This window comes from Macaca mulatta, chromosome 16 (assembly GCF_049350105.2).
Source record: "Macaca mulatta isolate MMU2019108-1 chromosome 16, T2T-MMU8v2.0, whole genome shotgun sequence".
Taxonomy (NCBI): Eukaryota; Metazoa; Chordata; class Mammalia; order Primates; family Cercopithecidae; genus Macaca; species Macaca mulatta.
In genome coordinates this window covers 11,327,344-11,339,171 of record NC_133421.1, presented here as the reverse complement: position 1 = coordinate 11,339,171, position 11,828 = coordinate 11,327,344, and the positions used below count along the sequence as shown (strand labels likewise).

The 11,828-nt window shown below is 46.2% G+C and overlaps 1 protein-coding gene across 3 annotated transcripts in view; it reads right to left on the bottom strand.

The window, feature by feature from the left end:
- The window catches only part of GLP2R (glucagon like peptide 2 receptor), a 68,377-nt gene extending 59,136 nt beyond the window's left edge, over positions 1–9,241 (bottom strand). The window contains exons 1-3 of one of the 3 annotated variants that reach the window (XM_077970357.1): positions 7,963–8,861; positions 4,315–4,389; positions 354–441 (exon numbers count right to left, since the gene is read on the bottom strand). In XM_077970357.1, the coding sequence (XP_077826483.1) occupies positions 354–441; positions 4,315–4,389; positions 7,963–8,151 (352 nt within the window). In that variant the 5' untranslated portion in view covers positions 8,152–8,861. Of the gene's footprint in view, positions 1–353; positions 442–4,314; positions 4,390–7,962 lie in introns of all 3 variants that reach the window. The other 2 variants (XM_001113520.5, XM_077970359.1) reach the window with 2 other exon arrangements.
- Between the last annotated feature and the right edge of the window lie 2,587 nt (positions 9,242–11,828).

Here is an 11,828-nt window from a genome sequence, read left to right as displayed (position 1 = left end):
GTTTCTGCTCCTTTAGCCTGGGTAGAGCTTTGTAGCTGTCTGACCAGTTGAACATGGCCGAAGTGATCTTGTATGACTTTCAAGGCCAAGGCATGAAAGTCTTTGGTTAGGCAGGCCCTTAAGACCCCACCATCAGGCTGTATGGAAGCCCTGGTCAAGTGTAGAGGCCATGGGAGTCTTCCAGCTAAACTCCAGACATTACAGAGCAGAAACAAGCCATCCCCAGTGTGCCCTGTCTGAATTCTTCACCCACAGAAACCATGAGAGGTAATAAACGACTGGTTCCTGTTTTGAACCACTAAGCTTTGGGACCATTTGTTACACAGCCACGGATAACTAATACACATGCTTACCTGAAGGTTCCTTGAGTAAGTCTCTCAGACACGCCTGTTTGTACTGAGCCCACTTCCGAGTCGTTTCCTCAAGGAGGGATCCTGTAACCTGAGCAAACAAAAACATGGTCACCCCCAGTGACCAAGTACAGATGTGGCCTTGTTGTCACTTCACACCATGATTCTCCAACCTTCCCACTGAAGTGCCCACAATGGCCCACAGCAAAGAAACAGCCTTTCTTCGGCATCTTATGTTCTATCTTAACAGTACATATAAATTTTGCATTCACTCCATAATCTAATCATATTGGCTTTAATACAAATATGAAAACAATTTAAAAACCTTTAAGTGAAGTTGACATTTCAAGAGTACACAATATTCTTATCCTAAACTTTTGCATCCTCCCACATGAATAGTTGCACGCTTCTGAGACTATGTAGATCCCAAAGAGAGACGCATCACACTAAGATGCAACAGTGTGACAGAAGGGCCAGATAATTGCTGGAACCTGCATCACCCAGGTATCTGCAGGTCCCAAGTCAAAGGTTCTGAGTAGACAGATTCTCTGCTCTGGAGGTGACCATGATTTTTTCTGTTCAGATTATAGGATCTTTTCTTTTCTTTTTCTTTTTTTTAGACGGAGTCTCAATCTGTCACCAGGCTGGAGTGCAGTGGCGCGATGTTGACTCACTGCAACCTCTGCCCCCTGGGTTCAAGCGATTCTCCTGCCTCAGCCTCCCCGAGTAGTTGGGACTACAGGTGTACACCACCATGCTCAGCTAATTTTTTTTCATATTTTTAGTAGAGATGGGGTTTCACCATGTTGGCCAGGATGGGCTCGATCTCCTGACCTCGTGATCTGCCCGCCTCAGACTCCCAAAGTGCTGGGATTACAGGCATGAGCCACCGCACCCGGCACAGATCTATTTTTGAGAAGTCAGTTTGGAAGTGGGTTCAGTATAAAGAGAAGTGTCTAAGAGACTTACTCAAGCTACTGAGGACTTGGGATTTTTTTCCTTTCTAACGTTGACTATTTCATACCATTGAATCTTAGAAATACAGCACGTTTTGGGCTTTCCAGATGACTGGGCTGTGTCACAGCTTCTACTTGTGTACCTGGACCACTTTTTATTTCACTTTTATTTATTTACTTTTTTGAGACAGGGTCTCCTCACTCTGTTGCCTAGGCTGGAGTGTGGTAGGACAATCTCGGCTCACTGCAACCCCTGCCTCCCAGGCTCAAGTGATCCTTGCATCTCAGCATCCTGAGTAGCTGGGACTACAGGCACACGCCACCATGCTTGGCTAATTTTTGTTGTTGTTATTGTTGTTGTTTAGATGGAGTCTCCCTCTGTCGCCCAGGCTGAAGTGCAGTGGCGTGATCTCGGCTCACTGCCACCTCCGCCTCCTGGGTTCAAGGGATTCTCCTGCCTCACCTCCTGAGTAGGTGAAATTACAGGCATGCACCACCACACTCGGCTAATTTTTGTATTTTTAGTAGAGACAGGGTTTCACCATGTTGGTCAGGCTGGTCTCGAACTCCTGACCTTGTGATCTGCCCTCCTCAGCCTCCCAAAGTGCTGGGATTACAGGCGTGAGCCACCGTGCCTAGCCCTAATTTTTGTATTTTTTGTAGAGATAGGATTTCGCTGGTCTCAAATTCCTGGGCTCAAATGATCCTCCTGCCTTGGCCTCTCAAAGGCCACCATGCCTGGCCTTCGTTTGATTTTCAAAAGGACTCTCTCTTCTGTTGTTCATCAGGCACCTATTGTGGGCCAGGCCTTGTGTTAAGGAGGAATTAGGATACAGAGATGAGGGACACAGAGCCCCTGCCCTAAAAAGGACTTAGAATCTGCTCCAGAGATGAAAGCTATATAACTGGCTGGCATACAAGGCCAAGGGCATTCTGGTCTGTCGTCCTTGGCTTCCCTACGAGCTTCTGCCCTGTGTGGCTCAGTTCTCTCCATTACAAACCTGAAACGGGGAGTCATCCAGGGCAATTTCCTTTCCCTTGTCCAGGTTCCATCGACCCCACCTCCTTAACATCTCTCCTGTCCAACCCTGTCTTGCCTTTCCTCCTCTGGCCTGGGGCCACCATCCACCCTCCACACTGCTCCACAGTGACAGGAGAACAGGACAGAGCTGAGTACAGGGCTCTCCTGCCTACAGTCTTTTACTTAAGGCCTGTGGCCTCAGGATTTAGCCTCTCAGCCATCCTTGTCCCAAGTCGTGCTCCTTCATGACCTCTCATCCTTGCACTTCCCACTGGCACTCGCTTCTGCCCTCATTTTCACCTGGTGAACTCCTATTCATCCTTCAAAGCCCAACTCAAGCCCAGAGACCCTTGGCCATACTTAACCACCTGTCTCCCTGAGTCTTGAGCTTGTCACCCTTCCCCTGCATGACCGATCCCTATGGCCCATCACACCGCAGTGTCATTGGTGGGCCACTTATCCATCTTCCTCCCTACTGCATAAGCTCCTTGAGGACTGAGATGTGTCTTTCATCTCTGAATACAAGCCCCCAGCACAGGGCGGGAGTTAATGCTCTTGCTGTCCATTTTCAGAGGCTCAGTTGTGGGATGGAGGATGAGGAAGGGTTCAATAAATGATCTGGGCTAAGATCGCCCAGTTAATCAGTTGGCTTTAAGGTTTTCTCTCTTCTCACAAGGGGCAACAAACTCAAATGCTTTCTAGGGCCAGGTAGACTTAGGGTTATCCCAAAAGAATGAGGTAGGACTGGTATACCAGTAGGGAGTGCAGCAACAATCACACAGCCAACTTTTTGAAGAAGAGCTAGTGTGGTCATTAGACCAGCAGTTCCCAAACTTATTGACTCAGTAATTTTTCCACAGCACTTCTAGGCCAAAAGATGTATCTAAAGCCCCACTCATTAAGTAAGTCAGTCCAAACAACTTAATAAATATTTATGCCTTAACAGCTTAGTGCCTGCTGTGCATTGCACAACTTCTCAAGCTTTAGGATCAGATCGGATGCCACCACCTTTATTTCCTGTTCCACACTGATTTTTGTGCACTACTTGGTTTTTAATCACAGGACCTGTGGAAAATCCAGCTTTGCAAAGAAACAACATCATCAAAAGGGAGGAGGTGAGATCTAATATTAACACCATGAATACCTTGAGCTAGTAGTTTGCACAGTGTCTGGAAAATGCTACATATCACTGTACTTCCCTTGAAAAATTAAAGTATCTCATAGCACCCCTGTGAGTTCACAGTGGTGGCCTCGGGTATACAAGCACACAGTTTGAGAACCATGCAATTATCCAATAAGTAATAATAATGGTACAATAATTGGCATTTATCCCTTGATTTCAGTTTCCTATGAGTTTGGAATCTCTATTAATATATCTCTCTGAGTTATGGCCCAAGAGGAAGCATGTAAGTTATTAACATATTGTTTAAAGATGTAAACATCTTTAATGGCACCGTAACTGACTCTAAATCATTTTTACAAATTTAGCAGATGAGTTGCCAAACAAATAATTAGCCTCTAGAATCCTTCAGGTCATCAATGTAAGATCCACTGGGGGACACAGTACTATTTATGGCCCCAGGGACCTCCCCGGGACCTGATTAAGGAAGAGACAATAAAATCAGTCTCTGGTGTAATGTTCCCCTATCGTCCATTCTTTGCCATGGCCAATAGCCATAACCAAAAGCAGAAAAACAAACTAAAACTAAAAAGTACGGAATTTTGTCAGTCTAGGGGAGCTGGACAAACTCAGACTGTCTTCCCAGTCCTTGCCCTAAAGACATAAAAAACACAAGAGGTACATCCAAGTTCAATCACAGCCAGATTCCCAAAGTCATGAGGAAAGAAGATACACGGGTGATTTTTTTTCCAACTGGAAAAGTCCAGCTTGACCTTGATTTCTCTTCCCTTGCATAGGCAACCAGCATCAGCAACGAACTTGGCCATAAGGGATTGAGGAAAAGGAAAGAGAAATCCTTGCACTGACTCTCTTTAAATAAATCTGTTTTTCTTTGTTAGAGAAGGAATACGCTTCACTGTAGATGAAATAGAAGTCACAGCTCTGCAAAAAAGGGGAGAAGGTGGAATTATCATCTCATTACTCAGAAATTACCATCTACTTCCAGATTCTTCTTTCTGTACACATTCATTCTTTCTTTTCTTTTGTATTGTAACTTCAAAGGGAATATTGTTTCAAAGCCTTTTATGTTTCATTAGAAGACCCATATCGTGAATATATTTCCATTTCAAGAAATAAATGATAAATGAAGTAAAGCATCCTTTTAACAGCTGCATAATATTCTATGAAAAAAATGTGATATAATTTAGTTTTTAAATCCTCTAGCATTGAATGTCTATGTTGTTTTAAGATGTTTACTGATATAAATGATGCTGTAATTAAAATCCTCATAGTTGAACATTTGAGAGCACATCTTTATTTTCTTAGAAATTCTTTGAATTTGAATTTCTGGGTCACAGAATACACATAGTTTTAAAGGTTTTTGATTGTCAAACTGTCTACCCTCGCCAAAAAATAATTAAAAATTTTAAATATACACCATTTTACCCTCCTGCCATCCATGTATAAAAGGGCCACAATGTACTTCTCAAAAATCCTTAGTTTATGTTTTTCATGCCAAAGCAACTGCTAAATAAATGAGTGTGGGAGAAGATGGCGTGGGGATAACACTACTTCCCTGCTTGAATTTAGAAACTAAACTATCCCTGAGAATTTCTCATTAAGTGAATTTTTTGAAGACTTCCTGCCAAAACACACACCACAGTCATTTATATTCCATGCAGGGAAAGAGGCTATGAGCAGAATTCATCATCAAAGTCTTCCCAAAGCCTTGTAATATAAACATCTAGAAAAGGAATACGGGGGTTAAGATGGAGAACCAAGAGTAAGGCTATCAGAATTACAGACACACCCAGAGGACAGCCAGCCAGAAAGGCTCTGAAAACGCAGACTGGGTGGCAGAGAGTGGAAGCAGACGCTGCCAGCGGGCATGTTACTGATTATAAAAATACCAGAGTGAAAGGGCCAAGGTGTGGCTTTCTCAGCCTGGTAAGCCGGCCTGAGGCTCTGCAGATTCCGTTTTCTAACATAAATATTCATACATCAACAACTCCCAAGAACGCTACAGAAGAAAACATACAGGGCTTCAAACACCCCGGGTAGGCACAGTGCTTAGGAGCTACAGCATCGAAGGCAACCATTTAACTCCTCTGAAGCTTCATTTGCCCATCTGTAAAAGGGGCTCAGTAATAACACGCGTCTCAGAGGCTTGTGTTGAGGATTAAGTAAGATGAGGTGTGAGGAAGCATATTATGATAATATCCCGAGTGCTGTCTCAGGGCTTGGCATGTGGTCAGCCATTGTTCACATTTGTGAACAAAACTACACGATAAGCTGGGTGCGCTCACTCAGTGTTGATATGAGATATCCAGAGAATGGAAGCAAGGATGAAGGTTCTGAATCAAGTCTCCCACCAGTGGCCCCATCACTAACAGACTGAAGTCCTGGGACCAGAGGCAGGCCAGGGCCACCTGCCTTAAGGATGTTCTGGTCACTAGGGGAGAGGCTGCCATGATGGCAAGAATTCCATGAAACCATTCATTGGGCTCACATTTACAATCCATGAGGGCTGGAAAGCAGCCTCTAGGGGATCCTGGATGTAGGAAATCTGGCAGGGGTTATCTGTGTCTGTAGCCCCAGGCTTGCAGCAAAGAAAGCCTGAGGTGAACCCTCATGAGACCTGGTACCACAGCCTGCCCTACATGAGGGCTGGAGGGGTTTAGAATTCCAAGACCATGAACAGGGACTCACCCTGCCTATGGAACAAAGGAGGAAGACAGCCATTCCTTTTTTTTTTTTTTTTAAGACAGATCCTCACTCTACTGCCCTGGCTGGAGTGCAATGATGTGATCTCGGCTCACTGCAACCTCCACCTCCTGGTTCAAGCAATTCTCCTGCCTCAGCCTCCCGAGTAGCTAGCATGACAGGCACATACCACCACGCCCAGCTAATTTTTGCATTTTTTAGTAGAGATGGGGTTTCACCATGTTGGCCGGGCTGGACTTGAACTCCTGACCTCGTGATCTGCCTGCCTCAGCCTCCCAAAGTGCTGGAGTTACAGGCGTGAGCTACCGTGCCCGGCCTGAGCCATTCCTTAGGCTACTTTCTTTACTCAGACGAGTGGAACTGGGGTTCCTTCCCGTCATCCTTTTATACTGCCCATAGCCCGGTATCCAAATGGAAACTTGGAAAGAGGACGAAGGTCTAATCTTCTTGGATAGAATAAAGCAAGCTACCAGCATGCCCAGCTATAGAGGATAAATACATTACAACAAATCCTTAAAGCCCTTAAATATCATACCACGGATCTACATCTACTGACATGGAAGAATGTTGCTCAACTTCTCCGAGACTCAGTTTACTCATCTGTAAAAGGGGATTAACAAGAGAACCTCCGACTACAGGGTTGCTGAGAACACAGAAGGAGATTATATGAGGAATGGAGGGCACCTGGCACTCAACCCAGTGCAGAGCAAGTGCTCCATAATAATGTCAGTTGTGTTATTAGTGTATTTTGTTATGAAGAAAGCAGATTACAAAATAATATTTACAGTATGTGCCTGTGTTTGTTTTTTTTTTTTGAAAAAAAAAAAAAAAAGAAAAGAAAAAACTGTATGGAGACCTGGTACGGCAGCTCACGCCTATAATCGCAGCACTTTGGGAGGCCAAGGCGGGTAGATCAATTGAGGTCAGGAGTTCGAGACCAGCCTGGCCAACCCCGTCTCTACTAAAATACAAAAATTAGCCAGGTGGTGATGGGTGACTGTAATCCCAGCTACTCAGGAGGCTGAGGCAGGAAAATCACTTGAACCTGGGAGGTGGGGGTTGCAGTCAGTCAAGATTGCACCACTGCACTCCAGCCTGGGCAACAGAGCGAGACCGCATCTCAAAAAACAAACAAACAAAAAATTGTCCATAAACGATGGTAGAAAAATGTCTGCAAGTATAAGCCCCCAAATGTGAATGAGGGTGATCTCTAGCTGTTGGAAGTAGAGTGATTTGTAGTTTTCATTTCACTTCTTTGAATCATATTTTTAAAAAAACAATTAGCATTCTATATTTTTGTAATGGAAAGGAAAAAGGAAACAGAAGGGAAAGGAAAGAAAAGGAAAAGGAAAAGGAAAGGAAAGGAAAGGAAAAAGAAAAATGGATTTGCTCAACCTAAATACTCAAACCTGGGAGAATACTGAAGACAAACAAGGATATATGCGGCAATTGTAAATGCTATTTGCAGAATTCACATTGACGCAGGGAAATGCTTATAATATGATGCGGGGTGTAGGGGGGGACCAGGATACAATGTGTTTTATACTACCTAATACCAGCTGTTGTATTAAAAAAAAAAAAAAAAAGGCATAGAGAAAATATTTGAGGACAATATGCCAAATATGAACAGTGATTTTGAATGCTAGGATTATGGTGGCTCATTATATTCTTAATACTGTGTTCTCTTTTCCAGATTTCTTACATGAGGCCTAAATTGCTTCTTTAAAAAAAAAAATCAGGAAACACACACAACCGATAATAATAACAACAATAATAATGAACTGCTCTTACTTGCTTGATGGAAACCAGCAGGACCAGGGTGAGGAAGAGCCTCCCAGGGGCCCAGAGAGAGCACTTCCTGTGGAAGGAGAGAGGACTGGTCCCCCAGGGAGCAGGGATGCCCATGGGCAGCTCGGGGACGCCAGGCAGGAGTCCCGCGCTTCCTCTCCCAGGCCCTGCCCTGCTTGAGCCCAGCTTCATCTTCCTCGTGCACCTTCACAAGTGAGGGTACATCTCTCTAGCAGTCCAAGATGCACGGCAGGCTGTCTCCTCTTGCATTCCTCCTGGTCCAGAGAGGAAATGTTTGCACAAATCCTCTCCACGCCGTGCCGAGAGTGTCTGAGGCGGTCGAGAGCAATCTACAAAGTCTTCAGAGTTCCTCCTCAGCCCTGGCTCATCCCCCGCCCCTACCCCCCCAAAAGCAGGGAGATTTTTCCCAGACCTTCCCTAAGTCAGCTGTGCTTTCTGGGACTTCCTCGACAGGCCAAGGGGAAAGAACAAGACGGTCAGCGGGCTCCACCCTGAAGGTTCTGCTCAATGCACAAGGCTGGGCTGAGACAGGCTGGGGTCCGAGCCGCAGAGGAATGCCTGGTAGAAGGCGATGGGCCTCGAGCCAGTTTAGAGGCAGGTGTCTTTTTGAGGCGGGGTATTTCTTTCTAGAGCATTAAGCTTGTCCAGGCTGGGCTGAGACTAACCACAAAGGCAGAATCTCCTTGGGTCCTGTTTATGCAGAAACTACAGGAGAGATGGTTGCTCAGCTCAGGAGAGTACAGCTCCCAACCCAGGCCGTGAAGCAAAAACCCAATCAGCGGCTTACGTTATGCCTACACAATAGCAAAACAACGTGTTGAAAAGTCCAACATTCACTCGTCTTAAATGCCTACTTGTTCTAAGCACACGTGGCTCAGCCCACCTGACGACCCTTTTATGGAACTGATGATAGATCCAGCACAGGTGTACGCTCTCCCCGCAACTCGCATTGGCAACATCTTTTAATCCACCATCTTATTTCACTCAGCCTGATAATAACCCCGTGAGGATACGATGAGCTCTTCATCTGACAGCTGAGAAACATTGAGGCTCAGAGAGGTTGGATGGCTTGCCCAAAGCCACACAGCAAGTAATAGGCAGGTCTTCTGACCAGACGTGCCTGAGCAGAGCTACTTGGGAAGGTACCCTGTCCTGCCCCTGCCCTCTCCAGTGAGTTCTTAGCAGGCTCATCGCCGTGCCTCCAAAAGGCTCTGCTTGGAACTTCTTACCCCACCTCTCCCAGGCCAGCTCCCAGCGTCCCAAATTGGAGGCCCAGGTGGAAGGTATCTTGATAGGATGGAACAGTGAGTTAGCAAGAGGCAAGAAGAACGTGTTTTCACTTCGTTTTTGGTTTTGGTTTTGTTTTATTTTTTCCTTCCCTCTTCAAGTCAAACATAGGGACTCCTCCTGGGTAACTTTTCAACTGAATGAATTCTGAACAGTTGGGAAAAGCAGCCGTGCTTTTCTTAATAGAAATCCCTAGAAATCTTAAAAGCTCCATGTGGCAAGATTTTAGACCTTAACAATGAAATGCTCAACTAGAACAAAGGCCCTAGAAGTGGACTCAGAGTGGTGTCACCTCTGGAATCGATGCGGTCATCTCTCTGGGACGGCAGAGAGACCCAGAGGGAGAAAGTACCCAAGGGATGGACTTTGGTTATTGAATGTGGCTGCAACTCTGTTCTGTGAGTGCTCATGAAAGATCATCTTCCAAGATGCATGCTGGAAGATGGTCTGTCTTGCAAGAAAATACCTGCTTTGCAAGAATATTCTGTCTCATCTCTTGCAACTTTTTCTCAAAAACATCCTTTATTTCTGAAAGGATGAAGGTTGGGGGCCACACGTGACTTCCCCACCCATTGGGCGGGTGCCCTCTAGCGATGAAACGTGGTAAGGCCTCTTCCCTCGAGACTGGGGACCCCACCAGGCCAGTGAGAGAGCAGGACACAGGTGCTCAGACTTGGCCAGCGGCAAAGTATAGATGGAGTGATATTAACTCAGTATCACTGTCTAGCCCAGGCACATAGATTCCAGATTCTGTCTGGGGGTATTCAGGAGGTGTCTAACACATCATCAAGAGCCTGTGTGTTTTCAGGATGCTCTGCAGAATCTTCTGCCCTCACTCCTTCATCAGTGTCCTCTGCCCAAGGAGCTCCCTAAAAATCTTCAGCGTCACTGCTCCTGCCAGTGCCCCCTTCAGTGAGGGCCTGAGAGATGGTGCCCAGGGTTCTGTCTTCTAGGATGTGAGGCCCCTGGCCTCAGAACTCTGCACCCAAGTGGGATGCATGCCGCCCTCCCCATTCTGCACAGCACCTCGGCCCTGAGGCAGCCTGCCTGTACCTCGCATCACCCAGGGTCCCTAGAACCAGCATCTGTTTTCTGTAGTCCTTCTCTACATAGAACTGAACAAGAAACAGGCCTGTGAGGTCCTCGGGATTCCCTGATTCCAGAATCCAACACTGAGGACCCTGCTCCACGCAAAAGGCAAGGGTGAGGCTGTCTCACCAAGACAGCCACCCAAACAGCCCCTGGTCTTCCATCAAAATCAGCACCCTCCACAGCAGCCAAAAGGTGGAAGCAACGCAGGTGTCTGAATAGATGAAAAAAATGTGATTCGATAAACACAGGGAATATTATTCTGCCTTGAAAAAGGAAGGACATTCTGACACATGCTACGACATGCATGAAGCTTGAGGACATGATGCTGAGTGAAGTAAGCAAGTCACAGAGGGATGGACACTGTATGATCCACTTACAGGAGGCACCTAGAGTAGTCAAATTAATAGAGACAGAGAGAAGAATGGTGGCTGCCAAGTCAGGGAGGAAGGGCAATGGGAGTTATGTGACGGGTACAGATGATGAAAGATGAAAAGAGTTCTGGAGGTGGATGGTGGTGATAGTTGCACAACACTGTGAGCGTAGTTAATGCCACTAAACTTTGCACTTAAAAATGGTTGAGATGCCAGCCTGACCAACATGGTAAAACCCCATCTCTACTAAAAATACAAAAATTAGCCAGGCATGGTGGCACATGCCTATAATCCCAGCTACTCGAGAGGGTGAGGCAGGAGAATCGCTTGAACTCCGGAGGCAGTTGCAGTGAGCCAAGATCACGCCACTGCACCCCAGCCTGGGCAACAGAGCGAGACTCCACATAAAAAAAAAAAAGATTGAGATGGTCCAGTGTGTTGGCTCATGCCTGTAATTCCAGCACTCTGGGAGGCAGAGGCGGGTGGATCACCTGAGGTCAGGAGTTCGAGAACAGCCTGGCCAACATGGTGAAACCCCGTCTCTACTAAAAATACAAAAATTAGCCGAGCATGGTGGTGGGCGCCTGTAATTCCAGCTACTTGGGAGGCTGAGGTAGGAGAATCACTTGAACTCAGGAAGTGGAGGTTGCAGTGAGCCAAGATCGTGCCACTGCACTCCAGCCTGGGCAACAGAATGAAACGCTGTCTCAAAAAGAGAAAAAAAAATGGTTGAGATGGTTAATTTCATGTTATGTGTGTTTTACCACAATTAAAAACAATGCCCTCTGGCGGGGCGCGGTGACTCACGCCTGTAATCCCAGCACTTCGGGAGGCCGAGACGGGTGGATCACGAGGTCAGGAGATCGAGACCATCCTGGGCAACATGGTGAAACCCCATCTGTACTAAAATACAAAAAAATTATCCCAGCATGGTGGCATGCACCTGTGGTCCCAGCTACTTGGGAGGCTGAGGCAGGGGAATCGCTTGAACCCAGGAGGCAGAGGTTGAGGTGAGCCAAGATCATGCCACTGCACTCCAGCCTGGGCAACAAGAGCGAAACTCCATCTCAAAAAATAAAATAAAATAAAGCAAACTGA